General features: G+C 43.9%; 2 protein-coding genes across 2 annotated transcripts in view; one reads left to right on the plus strand and one right to left on the minus strand.

Moving 5' to 3' along the window:
* The window catches only part of Elp1 (elongator acetyltransferase complex subunit 1), a 55,397-nt gene extending 52,711 nt beyond the window's left edge, over positions 1–2,686 (minus strand). The window contains exon 1 of the mRNA XM_041657516.1: positions 2,553–2,686. The gene's annotated coding sequence lies outside the window, so the exon portion shown is untranslated. The remainder of the gene's footprint in view (positions 1–2,552) is intronic.
* A 183-nt stretch (positions 2,687–2,869) lies between these two features.
* Abitram (actin binding transcription modulator) lies at positions 2,870–12,402 on the plus strand. The gene is made up of 5 exons (XM_041657520.1): positions 2,870–3,128; positions 4,217–4,268; positions 6,479–6,608; positions 8,707–8,853; positions 8,933–12,402. Exons 1-5 carry the CDS (start codon positions 3,014–3,016, stop codon positions 9,065–9,067), a joined length of 579 nt encoding a protein of 192 aa, XP_041513454.1. The 5' UTR covers positions 2,870–3,013; the 3' UTR covers positions 9,068–12,402.
* The last annotated feature ends 116 nt before the right edge of the window (positions 12,403–12,518 follow it).

The following is a 12,518-nucleotide window of genomic DNA, read 5'->3' on the forward strand; positions in this document are numbered from 1 at the left end:
ATTGAGACAAATTTAAGGTCAATTTTGTTATATGTATTTTTCTGCTCTTGATTAAGGTATTATATTTTTGCAGCTCATTTAAAAATGTAATGCATAATTAAGAAATACAGGCTAATAGTCATCTATAATAGTCAATTTTGAAGTCACGTTAGTTAGGTTTCTAGACGTACAGAGATATATTTCCGATGGATAGTTATTCTTCAAACCTTTCAACGACCAGCAGAATATGGCATTTAAAATGTTTAAAAACTTAGGACTTTTCATGACAATGAGACACATCTGCTCCTGGTAGCACCAATCTACTTCAAGAGGATGATGGGCATTGAAGAGGCTCCTTATGGAGTTGGTTAGCTATTTGGGCAAGAAACTGCTCTTTCCTGGACTGTTTGATGTTACGCTATATAAACTGGATATGCAGGACCTGTAGAAAGATTACTGCTGAAGTTGCCTAAAGAAGGTAAGATGGTCCTTTGGGGTTTCTGCTTTATGAAAGAGTCTGCCATACATTTTCAGGACACAGAGGAAAGTGACTGACAAACTGCCAATATAGGCAGACCTGTCTTTGAAATTTCCTTCTTCATGGAAAAGTCTGCCAGATACTATGGGCCAGTAGGCTGATGATGGATACCCCAACAATACAAAAGAACTGTGGGTTCAGGCAACGCGATGTCTCTGTCAATTCTAGAACTTTGTAAGTTGCTTTCAATGCACTTTCTGTTACTTAGGTAATATTATATCCTTCTGGGGTCTTTGATGGAGTTGAAGAATAGTTATAATTATAGTTTTACTTAGTTATGATAAAAGATAGATACAAATATTATAACTGCAATTCTTGCTTGATACCTGTTTTGCTATATATAATTTTACTATGTTAAAAGTTAAAACCTTCCTTTTTATTTAGACAGAAAAGGGGAGATGATGTGGGATTCCTCTCTGTGTGCTATAAATATGTTCTATTACCATTGGTTAATAAAGAAGCTGCTTCAGCCTATAGCAGGGCAGAATATAGTCAGGCTGGAAGAGATAGAGAGAGTAGGTGGAGTCACGGAGACGGCATGTAGCTGCTGAAGGAGAAAGACACCAAATGCCAATCAGAACCTTACTGGTAAACCATGAGCCTAGTGGCAATACACAGGTTAATAGAAACGGATTAATTTAAGATGCAAGAGTTAGTTAGAAATATGCATAAGCTATTGGCCAACCAATGTTGTAATTAATATAGTTTCTGTGTGATTATTTCAGGTCTGGGCATCCACGAACAAAAGAGCAGTCTCTGTCTACAGTCAATGAGTAGTACTAGCCGCTCTTCTAGAGGACTTGAATTCAATTCCCAGCACCTACACAGCAGTTAACAACCATCAATAGCTCCAGTTCCAGGAGATCCCATGCCCTCTTCTGGCCTCCGTGGGCATGAAATGCAAAGAAAGCCCATTAATCTCCCTAATGCCCCCAATCCTTTTAGCATCCAGACTGACTTCTCTGAATTCTCATCCCCATAATCCTCACTTCTTTAATTTTCAAAGGAACACAGCCCTGTACTTTCCCAAATGCTTTCAAAGAAAGGAAAAGAGTATCTTCCAGGATCATAAGCTGTTAATATCCTTCCTCTGGCACCTCTATCTCCAACTCCCCTGATTCCATGAATTTAACTTTTCCCCATCCACGTATGTGCTGAGGGTCCTATCATATAACCCCAATCATGTCCGAGTAGTCTGACCGCGTTCCATTTTCTCCCCTTGCTCTTCTTCTACCCACCTGCAGGCTAATCATTCAGAACAGGATGCATACCAGATACCTAACTAAAAGGAAAATTGGAGAAACCTATATACCTAGCTGTAACTGAACAAACAAATCCAAACTGAACATGAAACTCAGTATCTCCTAATGTTATCATAAGGTGGCCATTACAAGCACATGAAATGCAACCTGAAAAACAAAGGATCTGCTACTCTTTTACCAAATGACAGCTCATCCTAGCCTGAGACTTATTGTCACCTGTCTGTTTCCACAAGCTAAAATTGCCTCTTTTTCACTCTTTCACATTGAGATATTCACTGGTTGTCATCACGGTTCTCATTATACAAACGCATCCTTTACGCAGTATCAACGATCCGTTATGCGACGTCCATCAAAATTTGCCAAATGTTAGGCCCCCAAGACAAAAGACTACGCAATCACGCCACAGAAATCACGGCTTAGGCACGCCAGCTAAGGAAACCCGGGATACAATACGCCACAGAAAATGGGACCCGCAGCAAGGCGCTGAAGCCTCCATGATGGTCTAACAAATTCCTGATAGAGGTTTTATCTACACGCGGCAAGGAATCCATGCAACTGGGGGAGGGGATCCACAGCCCCGGCAGCTGTGCCCCGCAGCGCTTCATGATGGCCTCGGGGAACAAGCGTGCAGAAAGCACCCAACACTCGAGAGAGGCGGTCCAGGCCTCTGCACGGGCAGACATGCGTGGCTCGCCCCTGCACTAGGATCGTCCTGGATTTGCTGGGCCTGGCCGCGCGCAGCGGCTCGGGCGGGATCGCCCGCAAACGCTCACCTGAGACGCCCTCGCAAGACTAGGCAGTCGCCTCGGTCTGCGGCCCCGAGCTCTCACGATGCACTGGGTTTGGGAGGAATCCGCCACTGCACACGAGCGACGGAGACTCGCACCACTGATGGGCGAAACCCGTCAGCTTGCGCAAGTCAGGCGCAGGCGCAAGCGCGGCGTCACTAGCGAGGCGCGTGGGCGGCGTGACGTCACCGCGTAGGCGTTGCCGATCGATCGGGCCTCTCTTCCGTCGCTAGCGGGAGGCTAGTCGGGTTGTGCACGATTATTGTCTGCTGTCCTACAGCCCCACGGCCCCCGGTTGTATTAATGCCAGAGTCGGGCGTTGTCCCCCGAGTGCCAGAGACTGGTGGGGGTGGGGGGAAGGGGAGAGAAAGGAGACTGACGAGGTGCGCGCATGCGCACGACGCTACCACGCGGGACGTAATCTCCCTCTGGCCTGGACCCGCAGAATGGAAGAGCTCGAGAGCGGAGAGGGAGGGTTGGCAGGGCCAGAGGTAGCCATGGCTGCCGAACCCGCGGCGCCCTCCCTTGTGGATCGATACTTTACTCGCTGGTATAAAGCGGGTAAGTGTGGAATGATAGTGAGCTCTGCGCTACCAGGCGGGATGCCGCGGGGACTCCTGCTCCCCGGTGTAAGGCTCCTGTGCGCTAACCTGAGCTTCCTAATACCAGGGACACAGGGTTGTATTGTTGGAGAACTAATGTAGGCGCATCCAATGTCGGAAGCGCAGGGCAATGTGGGGCGGGGGGGGGGGGGGGGGGGCACGGTGACGTAAACGAAGGAACCCTGCATTGGGCTGCCTAGTGTTTGTGTGTCTGTGGGGCTCAATCCTAGATAGGCGGGAGGAAACCTTAACGCTGAAGAGAGCCTTAAGAGAAATTCAGGAAGCAGTATCTAGTGTTAAGAAACCGCTCTTATTGTCCACTTGGCGTTTCAAAGTAGGCTCTCCAGGGTCCTGTTCCGTGCGCCCAGAAAATATCGATGCCACGTTTGGGAATTCTCCAATCTCTGTTTTAGCCTTTTTATTCCAGGAAAATGGTGGATGCACACACGAACAGATAGACTGGGCCAAAATTAGCATAAGCAACCCTCCTCACGACTGAATTTTCCCAAAATGTGGTTTTTGCATAACTTAAAGACAACCCTTGGTACTGGAGGAATGGCTCAGCCGTTAAGAGCACTGCCTGTTCTTCCAGAGGACCTGAGTTCAATTCCCAACACCCACCTGGTAGCTTCCAACTGCCTGTAACTCCAGTTCCAGGGGATTCTGAAAGCCTCACATAGACATACGTGCAAGAAAAACACCAATGCACGTAAAATAAAAGTAAATAAATCATTTTAAAAAAATGACAGCTCAACAACACCACAGTGTAAGCAATGTGGTACTTATTATGTTTCTCTAATAGAAATAATAGGTATACTCATTTTAAAGGGACAAGATGGAGGAGTTAATAACCTTTCCTGCCTGAACAATGCATAAATGATTCTGTCTGGATTAGGCCCCTTAAACACTCCATAGCTGTATTTACTTCCCTCTGTCATCGGCATTAGGCCCAGCTTCACAGTGAACTATCTCCATGAACCAAAGAGGGCAATCACATGGTAATAGTAAATACCAGTTAAAGAACCAGCAACTCATTTATTCCTCTAGATGTTAAAGGAAAACCCTGTGAGGACCACTGTATACTACAGCACTCCAACCGGTAAGCAAACCAAGAATTCTTCAGTTACCAACACTTCTGGTAGTTAGCCTAATGTAGTCTTGGGCTGGATATGAGCATTCAGGAAATTCGGGCAACGAATAGCGCCAAGGTGGACAGCCAAATCCACTTAAAAGCTGAGAAGGCTTGGGAAGGAATTCCAGACACAAAAGGACAGGGTTAAGCATGACTTCTTGGTAGCAGCATTGTCTCTGGTGCGCTCTGTTTGCTAGAGGCAAGCATGTCTCATTTAAGAGAGATTTTCTGACTCGGCTTTAGCTACAAAAACCTTGCAGCTCTTTTAAAAGGCCCCATCACGAAACACTTAAATGGTGTTGGTGAATAGCTGACTGCATGCTTTTTGATGGTGGCAAGGATCTTGAAACTCCATAGAGTTCTGGCAATAAACATGGCTCTGCTCAGTACCTCCCCCATGAGGCTAGCCTCTCAGAAAGCTAAGGAATGGGGTGAATCCAGCCGTCAAAGCCACAGCTTTAATCCTAGCCATATCACTTAGGACATTAAAGACTCATGTGATCAGAAAAAGAGATAGACAGTAAAAATAGATTCAGATAAAAAAAAATAAAACTCTAAATGGTTTACAGAGAGTTTAAAAATTTATGTCGGCTTATGGGGGGAAATAAAAAGGATAAAGTCCTTAAACTAAAAGAGAGAGAGAGAGAGAGAGTAGTTGGATGTGGTGGCACACACCTTTAATCCCAACACTTGGGAGACAGAGGCAGGTGGATCTCTGTGAGTTCAAGGACAACCTTGTCTACCGAGTGCCAGAATAGCCAGAGATACACAGAGAAACCTAGTCTCAAAAAATTAAAAATAAAAATAAAAGAAATAGAGTTTAAAATAAAGCCACATAAAGACAAAACATACACAAAGTCTGGATATTCTATACGGCTGAAGAAGGAGCAACAGCTGCTAAAAGACATTTGATTACAAATGCTTCTGGATTAATACAACATATTTTTAAAATGCTTCAAAATTTAAGTCAAAAGATATGTTACTTTGGAGAAGAGGTTTTGTTTTTGTTTCCACAGGAAGTGAGAGGCTATGGATTCATTATGGGTTTAAAAAAATGAGGTTTGATCAAGGAAGACCCCCCTGAAGAATCCAATAGGCGTGGGTGGTCCAGATGATCCAGCATTTCAGAGCACATTTGTTGCAGTTTCCTCTGAGTTCTACATCCAGAACGGTCTCAAGACTGCTGGCTCAGATGATAAGCCTCAAAGAATACTCCAGTCAGGACTTGATCATAATTCTAAATCTTCTTTAGGTCCCCATAAGATTATCAGAACCCCCCCCCCCCCAATCAGCAGGAAGTAGCCTGGAAAACTATGCCCACATTCCCAAATATGGATTATGGATATTTGTTTTTAGAGTGTTGGTTACAAATTGTTATGAATAATGGTCTAGAAAAAATGCTGAACAAAGGAGATTAGATTCAGAGTTCTCGTTTTGAAAAAAGGGGGGATAGCAAATGGGACAATGGTCTTGTATTGTTTTAATAAAATGCTGATTGTCCAATTAGCCAGGCAGGAAGTATAGGTGGGGTGACCAGAAAAGGAGAATTCTGGAAAAAGGAAAGGTTCAGTTTGCAGTTGTCATCCAGATGCAGAGGAAGCAAAATGGGAATGTCTTGGTGATAAACGGTACCAAGCCACGTGGCTAACACAGACAAAAATTATGGGTTAATGTAGGGTATAAAAGTTAAGAAGCCTAAGCTAATAGGCCAACAAGTTTATGATTAATGTAGACCTCTTTGTGTTCCTTTGGGACAGAACAGCTGCGGGACTGGGTGGGACAGAAACCTCTGTCAACAGTCTTCTCCAGTGTTGAGATGGTATTTTAAGAGTATAGTGGCAGGTGCAAGTCATTTACTGTGCCAACCACTGAAGAGCCAGACCTATGGAATGACACACTGTGGAGGCCTGTGAACACAGTCATGCCTTGCTTCTCTGCTACTTCAGGGTTAGCTAAAGACTCAAGATACTGTTCCTTTTCTGGGAAGAAAATTCCGTTTTCTCCTCTTCCATTATTATACTCCCCCCCTGCTACATTTAGCCTCCAGTCACAGCCGAAAGAGGTGATGATTGGACTGCATGAAGGCTGGTTGGGCAGTCGTCTCTCAGTAGATACTGTTACAGCAGGGTGTCTCCAGCCATGCAGCAATGAAGGATTGACTTCTTTTCTCCTTGTAGAATATGTGTCATCACACTGGCAGGCTCTCATCCCGTTCTTCAAAGTGGCAAAACCATTAAAAGTATCTCCTATCAGATCAGTACCAACTGTAGCAGACTGCAGAACAAAGTGTCTGGGAAATTTAAGCGGGTATGTTCCTATTATTCTGTGATTTTCCCCCCTATATTTGTGCTATAATGGAGCCAGACTTTTTCTGGCAGTTCAGTGTATTTTCGGTATAAACAACACCCACCCCTGAAAAAAAAAGAAGAAGGTGTTCTGGAGGTATAATGTCTATCATAATAGATTCTGTGTCCACATTCTTATCCCCAAAGAGAGGAGATGGAAGATAGGCCTTTACCTGGTATCCCAGCTCTTGGGTAGCTGAGGTAGCACAGTTGGAAGTATGAGGCCATATAGAAAGTACCATCTAGATAAGGCTACATAACAAAACTCTCAAAAATAAAACAGAATCTTGACTCTAGTGGCCTGTGTTCACTATAGGAAAAGTTAGTAAAAAGAGGGCAGTGCATGAAACACTCATTCACCTGCTCATAGATAAGACAACCCCAATATACCCATCTCCCAGAGTATCTGAAACCGTGACCAACAACCCCGATATACCCACCTCCCCGAGAATCTGAAACCGTGACCAACAACCCAGATATACCCACCTCCCAGAGAATCTGAAACAGTGACCAACAACCCCGATATACCCACCTCCCAGAGAATCTGAAACCGTGACCAACAACCCCGATATACCCACCTCCCAGAGAATCTGAAACAGTGACCAACAACCCAGATATACCCACCTCCCCGAGAATCTGAAACCGTGACCAACAACCCCGATATACCCACCTCCCAGAGAATCTGAAACAGTGACCAACAACCCCGATATACCCACCTCCCAGAGAATCTGAAACAGTGACCATACGTGCTATCAGGTAGTGGATTAAAATATGGCACTAATAGTTAAAAGGCATGTGCTTCAGTTAGTTTTGTGGAGTTTATTTAAACATATTGTTCTTATTTTTATTTATGTGTATGTATGTATGTATGTATGTGTGCCATATGTGTGCAGGAACCTGCAGAAGTAAGGTGAGCTTGTCAGATCCCCTAGAACCAAAGTTACAGGTAATTGTGAGCTACCATGTGGGTGCTGAGAATTAAACCTGGGTCCTGTTCAAGGGTAGTAAATAAATAGTCTTAACTTCTGAGCTATCTCCCAGCCTGAGAATTAAACCTGGGTCCTGTTCAAGGGTAGTAAATAAATAGTCTTAACTTCTGAGCTATCTCCCAGCCTGAGAATTAAACCTGGGTCCTGTTCAAGGGTAGTAAATAAATAGTCTTAACTTCTGAGCTATCTCCCAGCCCACTAGTGTTGTTTTTTAGTTAGAAAAGCACTCCTAGCCAAGTGGTGGTGGCGCACACTTTTAATCCCAGCACTCGGGAGGCAGAGGCAGGAGGATCTCTATGAGTTCGAGGCCAGCGTGGTCTACCAGAGCTAGTTGCAGGGCAGGCATCAAAGTTACACAGAGAAACCCTGTCTCGAAAAACCAAAAAGAAAAAAGAAAAACACTCCTTCTTCAAAAAGTCGTAGTAATCTGCATTGGTGGTATAGTGATGAGCATAGCTGCCTTCCAAAGAGTAGTGGTTGACCTGTAAAGAAGCTCCTTTACCTATTAATTTCTAACATAAAAGATAGGGATCATTTAGATACTTTTTAGTTTTTGGTTTTTGTTTTGAGACAGGTCACTCTTTAACTGTGCCTAACCTGGAATTTGATGTACAAACCAGGCTGACCTCTAACTCAGAGATTCACCTAGCTCTGTCTTCTGTGCAGAGAGATCAAAGGTGTATAACCACCACACTCCACAGAAGACAGGGATCTTAATGAAACTGTAGGATATTGCTGCCATATGTTATATTGAATTTTATACTATTAGTTGCAGTGAATTATCCTGTAACCTAAAATCTTTATGCCTAGCCATATATAGATTTCTCGTTTGCAACTGAAAAAAATCCATTCTTAGCCTGTAACTAAGATGGTCCCTAGCACATAGTAGGTTGTTATGTTGATGGTCCCTAGCACATAGTAGTTTGTTCAAGTATATGAGTGGTTTTATGCTCTTAAATCATTTTCCTGTAAAACATCAGTTCCAAGCCTAGAATACTGTTTTAATAGTGAGGGGTATATTAAAGGAAATGGAAATACACATTAATTGGCTTTTTTCATCTCGTTACCCAGGGGGCACAGTTTCTAACAGAACTCGCACCTCTGTGTAAGATATACTGTTCTGATGGAGAAGAATATACCATATCTAGCTGTGTTAGAGGTCGGCTGATGGAGGTGAATGAAAATATTCTTCATAAGCCGTCTCTTCTCCAAGAAAAGGTAGGGGAGGGTGGGGAAGCATAGCCTGTCTGCGTGCCGGTTAGCAGTCATTTGACCAAGCTAAATGCTCTGTCCCCAGCCATCCACGGAAGGCTACATTGCAGTTGTGTTACCGAAATTTGAAGAAAGTAAGAGCATAACAGAAGGGCTACTGACACAGCAGCAGTACGCAGAGGTCGTGAGAAAGCGGAATAATGCCACCGCCACGCTGTGAGCCTAGAGGTGGAGAGACAGCATAGGATGCTCACCCTCCCTGGACCCAACCATCAGTGCCCTGGAGAGAGCCAGTGCATGAGAAGCATTCCTCACACCCGGCTGCGGGAGCAGCCCAATCCTGCTCTTACCTAACTCCCCTCCTTTGTCTGACTATCCCAAGCCTTGGTCCCTGTTTGTAGTCCAGCTCTACATCTGCCTGGCTCAGGTACTTGCTTTGTGTAGGGGCAAGTACAATTGTGGGCTTTCGCTTGCATATGCATGTCAGAAAACAACTTTGGATACTTTTTTACCTTTTGTTAGACAGTCTCTCTTTGACTTGGAACTTTGCCAGATAGCTCATGTACTTCCAGGGAGACACCCATCACCTCTGCTTTCTGTCTTGGAAGGTGCACACACCATGGCCAAGTTTTATATGGGCCAGAAAACCCAAACTCAGGTCTTCATGTGTTCATGATACATTACTTTTCAGTTGCTGTGATAAAATACTGTAACCAAAAGCAAAGTCACAAGAGTATTTGGGCTTGTAGTTCCAGAGGACTTGATGTCCATCCTAGTGAGGAGGCACAGTAGCAAGAACAAGCAGAGAGTGAACTGGAAGCAGGGTGAGGTTATTAACTGTCCCTGGTGATGTAATTCCCCCAGCTAGGTTTCCTGTCCTAAAGTTCTACCAACTGAAGACCAACTGTTCAAATACATGTCCATGGGTGTTATTTTTTTTCTTATTAACCTACAACATTGTTCCCATGATTTTTATAGGCCCATAGTCATATCATACAAAATGCAGCTAATCTAATATCAAAAGTTCCCATAGTCATTACAATTCGGAAGTTCAAAGTCCCTTCTAGGACTCAGTGCAATCTCTCACGTCCCCTGTAAATCAAAAAACCAGTTACATGCTTCCACCATACAAGGGCACAGAATATCCATTCCCATTCCAAAAAGGACTGGTGGGCATAGTGAGGAAATACTGAACCAAAGCATGACCAAAACCAGCGTGATACACACCAAATCCTGCAGCTCCGTGTCCACTAAGTGTTTAGTTTCAAAGGCTTTGGTTGGCTGCCCCTCCAGCATTGCTGCCTGCAACACAGATGTGATTCTGCTGTGTGCAACCTCCTTGGCGTATGGCTCGGAGCTTGGTTTCCCCACCACAGCATCAGACAGTGGCCTCTTCATGGCCCTCTTGCAGAAACTCCATCTCTACCACATGTTGCTTGGCTTGCTGAAGCCAAGAAGGGAGGAAGACTCCAGATACCTTACATTCTTTCATGCCTCCAAAACTAGTACCATGTGGAAAATACCTCAAAACTAGACGGCCAGCTTTCATTCCCTTTGTCCACAGCAGCTCTTCTTGCTTTCTAGGAAAAAATTGGAGGTTTATCTGGGTGAAGTCTTGCCTTGGCCAACTGTCCTATTGTTCCAGTTTAAAGCCGACCTTTTCTTTAATGTATTTTTTTTTTAGGTATGAGTGCTCTCTGGATGTGTGCCTAAGAGGGCATCATATCCCATTATAGATGGTTGAAAGCCACCATGTGGTTGTCAGGAATTGAACTCAGGACCTTTGGCAGAGCAGCCCATGCTCTTAACCATTGGACCATCTCTCCAGCCCTAGAACAGACTTCTTGATAACACTAATCTCTAGTAATGACAGCCTTTTCCAGAACATGACTTCCTTGTGCTTTTTCTCCAAGCTGTACATTTTGTATTTCTGCCAGACATGCTGGTTTTCCTTGGCCAGAGTTACACTATCTAGAAATATCTAAAGCCAGAAAAAGTAGTCCATTACTTTGTAGTTCAGCTTCTTGTCTGTTCTCAGGACTTGGGTAGAAAGTAGCCAGATTCTTTGTAGAAGGGTCACATAAATGGCCTCAAGCCAATTTGCTAATGGAGACATTGTTTTTCTCTGAAGCATAGAAGCCAGGCCTCTCCTGTCTACATTATCTGCAGCACTAGTTTCCTAGGTTCCAAACAGGAAGTCCTGTTTCACAGTGCTCTCAGCCTTCAACCACTTTTCTGGAACCAAAGTTCAGTCTTCCAAATTCTTCCAAGAAACTGTCACATTGTTTCCACAGCAACCTCAGTTCTGAGTACCAACGTCTATATTAGTTACCTATCTGTTGCTGTGTTAAAACACCATGTGACCAAAACAACTTAAGAGGGTTTTGTTGGGCTTGTAGTTCCAGGGGGCTAGGTGCCATGGCAGCTAGTGCAGGCTGAGATCAGACCACCACTCCCTGGAGGCACACAGTGAAGGGGAAGTGGATCGAGGCTAGACACTCAAATCTGCCCCCAGTGACAGGCTTCATCTGGCAAGTCAAAAGTCAACATTCAAAAGTGCCACCAGCTAGGGACCAAGTGTTTCGAATACATGAACCATGGGGGACTTTTCTCTGTCAACCTCCAACAGGAGGCAAGCATTTCCCCGACTGAGCCATTTCTCCAGCATTACTCTTTTACACTTGTTTCTCTGACAAATGTCAAATAAGGAATATTTTCCTGATTGAAAAACAAGCTCTTGAGAAATATTTTCAACAGTTTTTCATGTCTATAAGAAATGTGTTTCTTTTTTATGTGTTTCCCCTTGTATACATGTATGTTACATTCACGCAACACCTGTAGGTGCCAGTTCCAGGTGGTTGTGAGCCACCCCATGTAGGAGTTGGGAAGTGAACCCAGGTCCTCTGGAAGAACACCCAGTGCTTTTGACCTCTAAGCCATCTCTCCAGCCTCTTGCCTTATTTTTTTTTTTTTTAACAATTTAATACTTTGGAAAAACAAAATTAATTGTCTACCTTTCCCAAATCTGCTTGTGCAATGGAAAAGGCCCAGCCTTGCCCCTTCTGCTGTGGTGTTGCCCTCTAGTTGCTGGGGAGACAGGAGTGTGGAGTCTGCCTTCTCTGCATGGAAAGCTCTGCAAATGTACAAGGACTCTTCTAGCAGACGGAAGAAGTGTGCTGATTGTTAAGCTGGCTGCTGCCAATGCATGGGGTAGTGACTCATCGTGCACATTTTACTGACAGCTAATTTGTAGCAATCAAGGTTTTCCAGTCTGTTCTGTTCTTAGAACAGAACAAGGTTTTTACATTATGTAAGTTAGGAAAAAAAAAAAAGCTATGAAGTTCTGGTTTTAGATTAGACTTTTACACTAAATTTAAAAAGACCTTAAATCGTGAAGTTTTGTTGTTAAGAGCTGCAACATATTACGTGTCTGTCATTGCCCCGTTTTTAATAAAATAATTTTAAGTGCAAGCAAGCAGAGTTTATTGAGAAGAAAGAATCTCCCTGTAACTGGGAGGGGATTGGGATTTTAAATAAAATAGTTTTCTACATGAACACTTGATTTGTAAGTTCTGTCCTTTTGTGCCGTTGACATCACGTTACCCTATTTCTTCAACCTCCCCTGCCCAGGCATCTTGAATTTTATTTTCAGTGTGTAAAGGTATATTTTA

This window comes from Microtus oregoni, unplaced genomic scaffold (assembly GCF_018167655.1).
Source record: "Microtus oregoni isolate MIOR12 unplaced genomic scaffold, Mior012 000008F_ref0000371, whole genome shotgun sequence".
In the NCBI taxonomy this organism is placed as follows: domain Eukaryota; kingdom Metazoa; phylum Chordata; class Mammalia; order Rodentia; family Cricetidae; genus Microtus; species Microtus oregoni.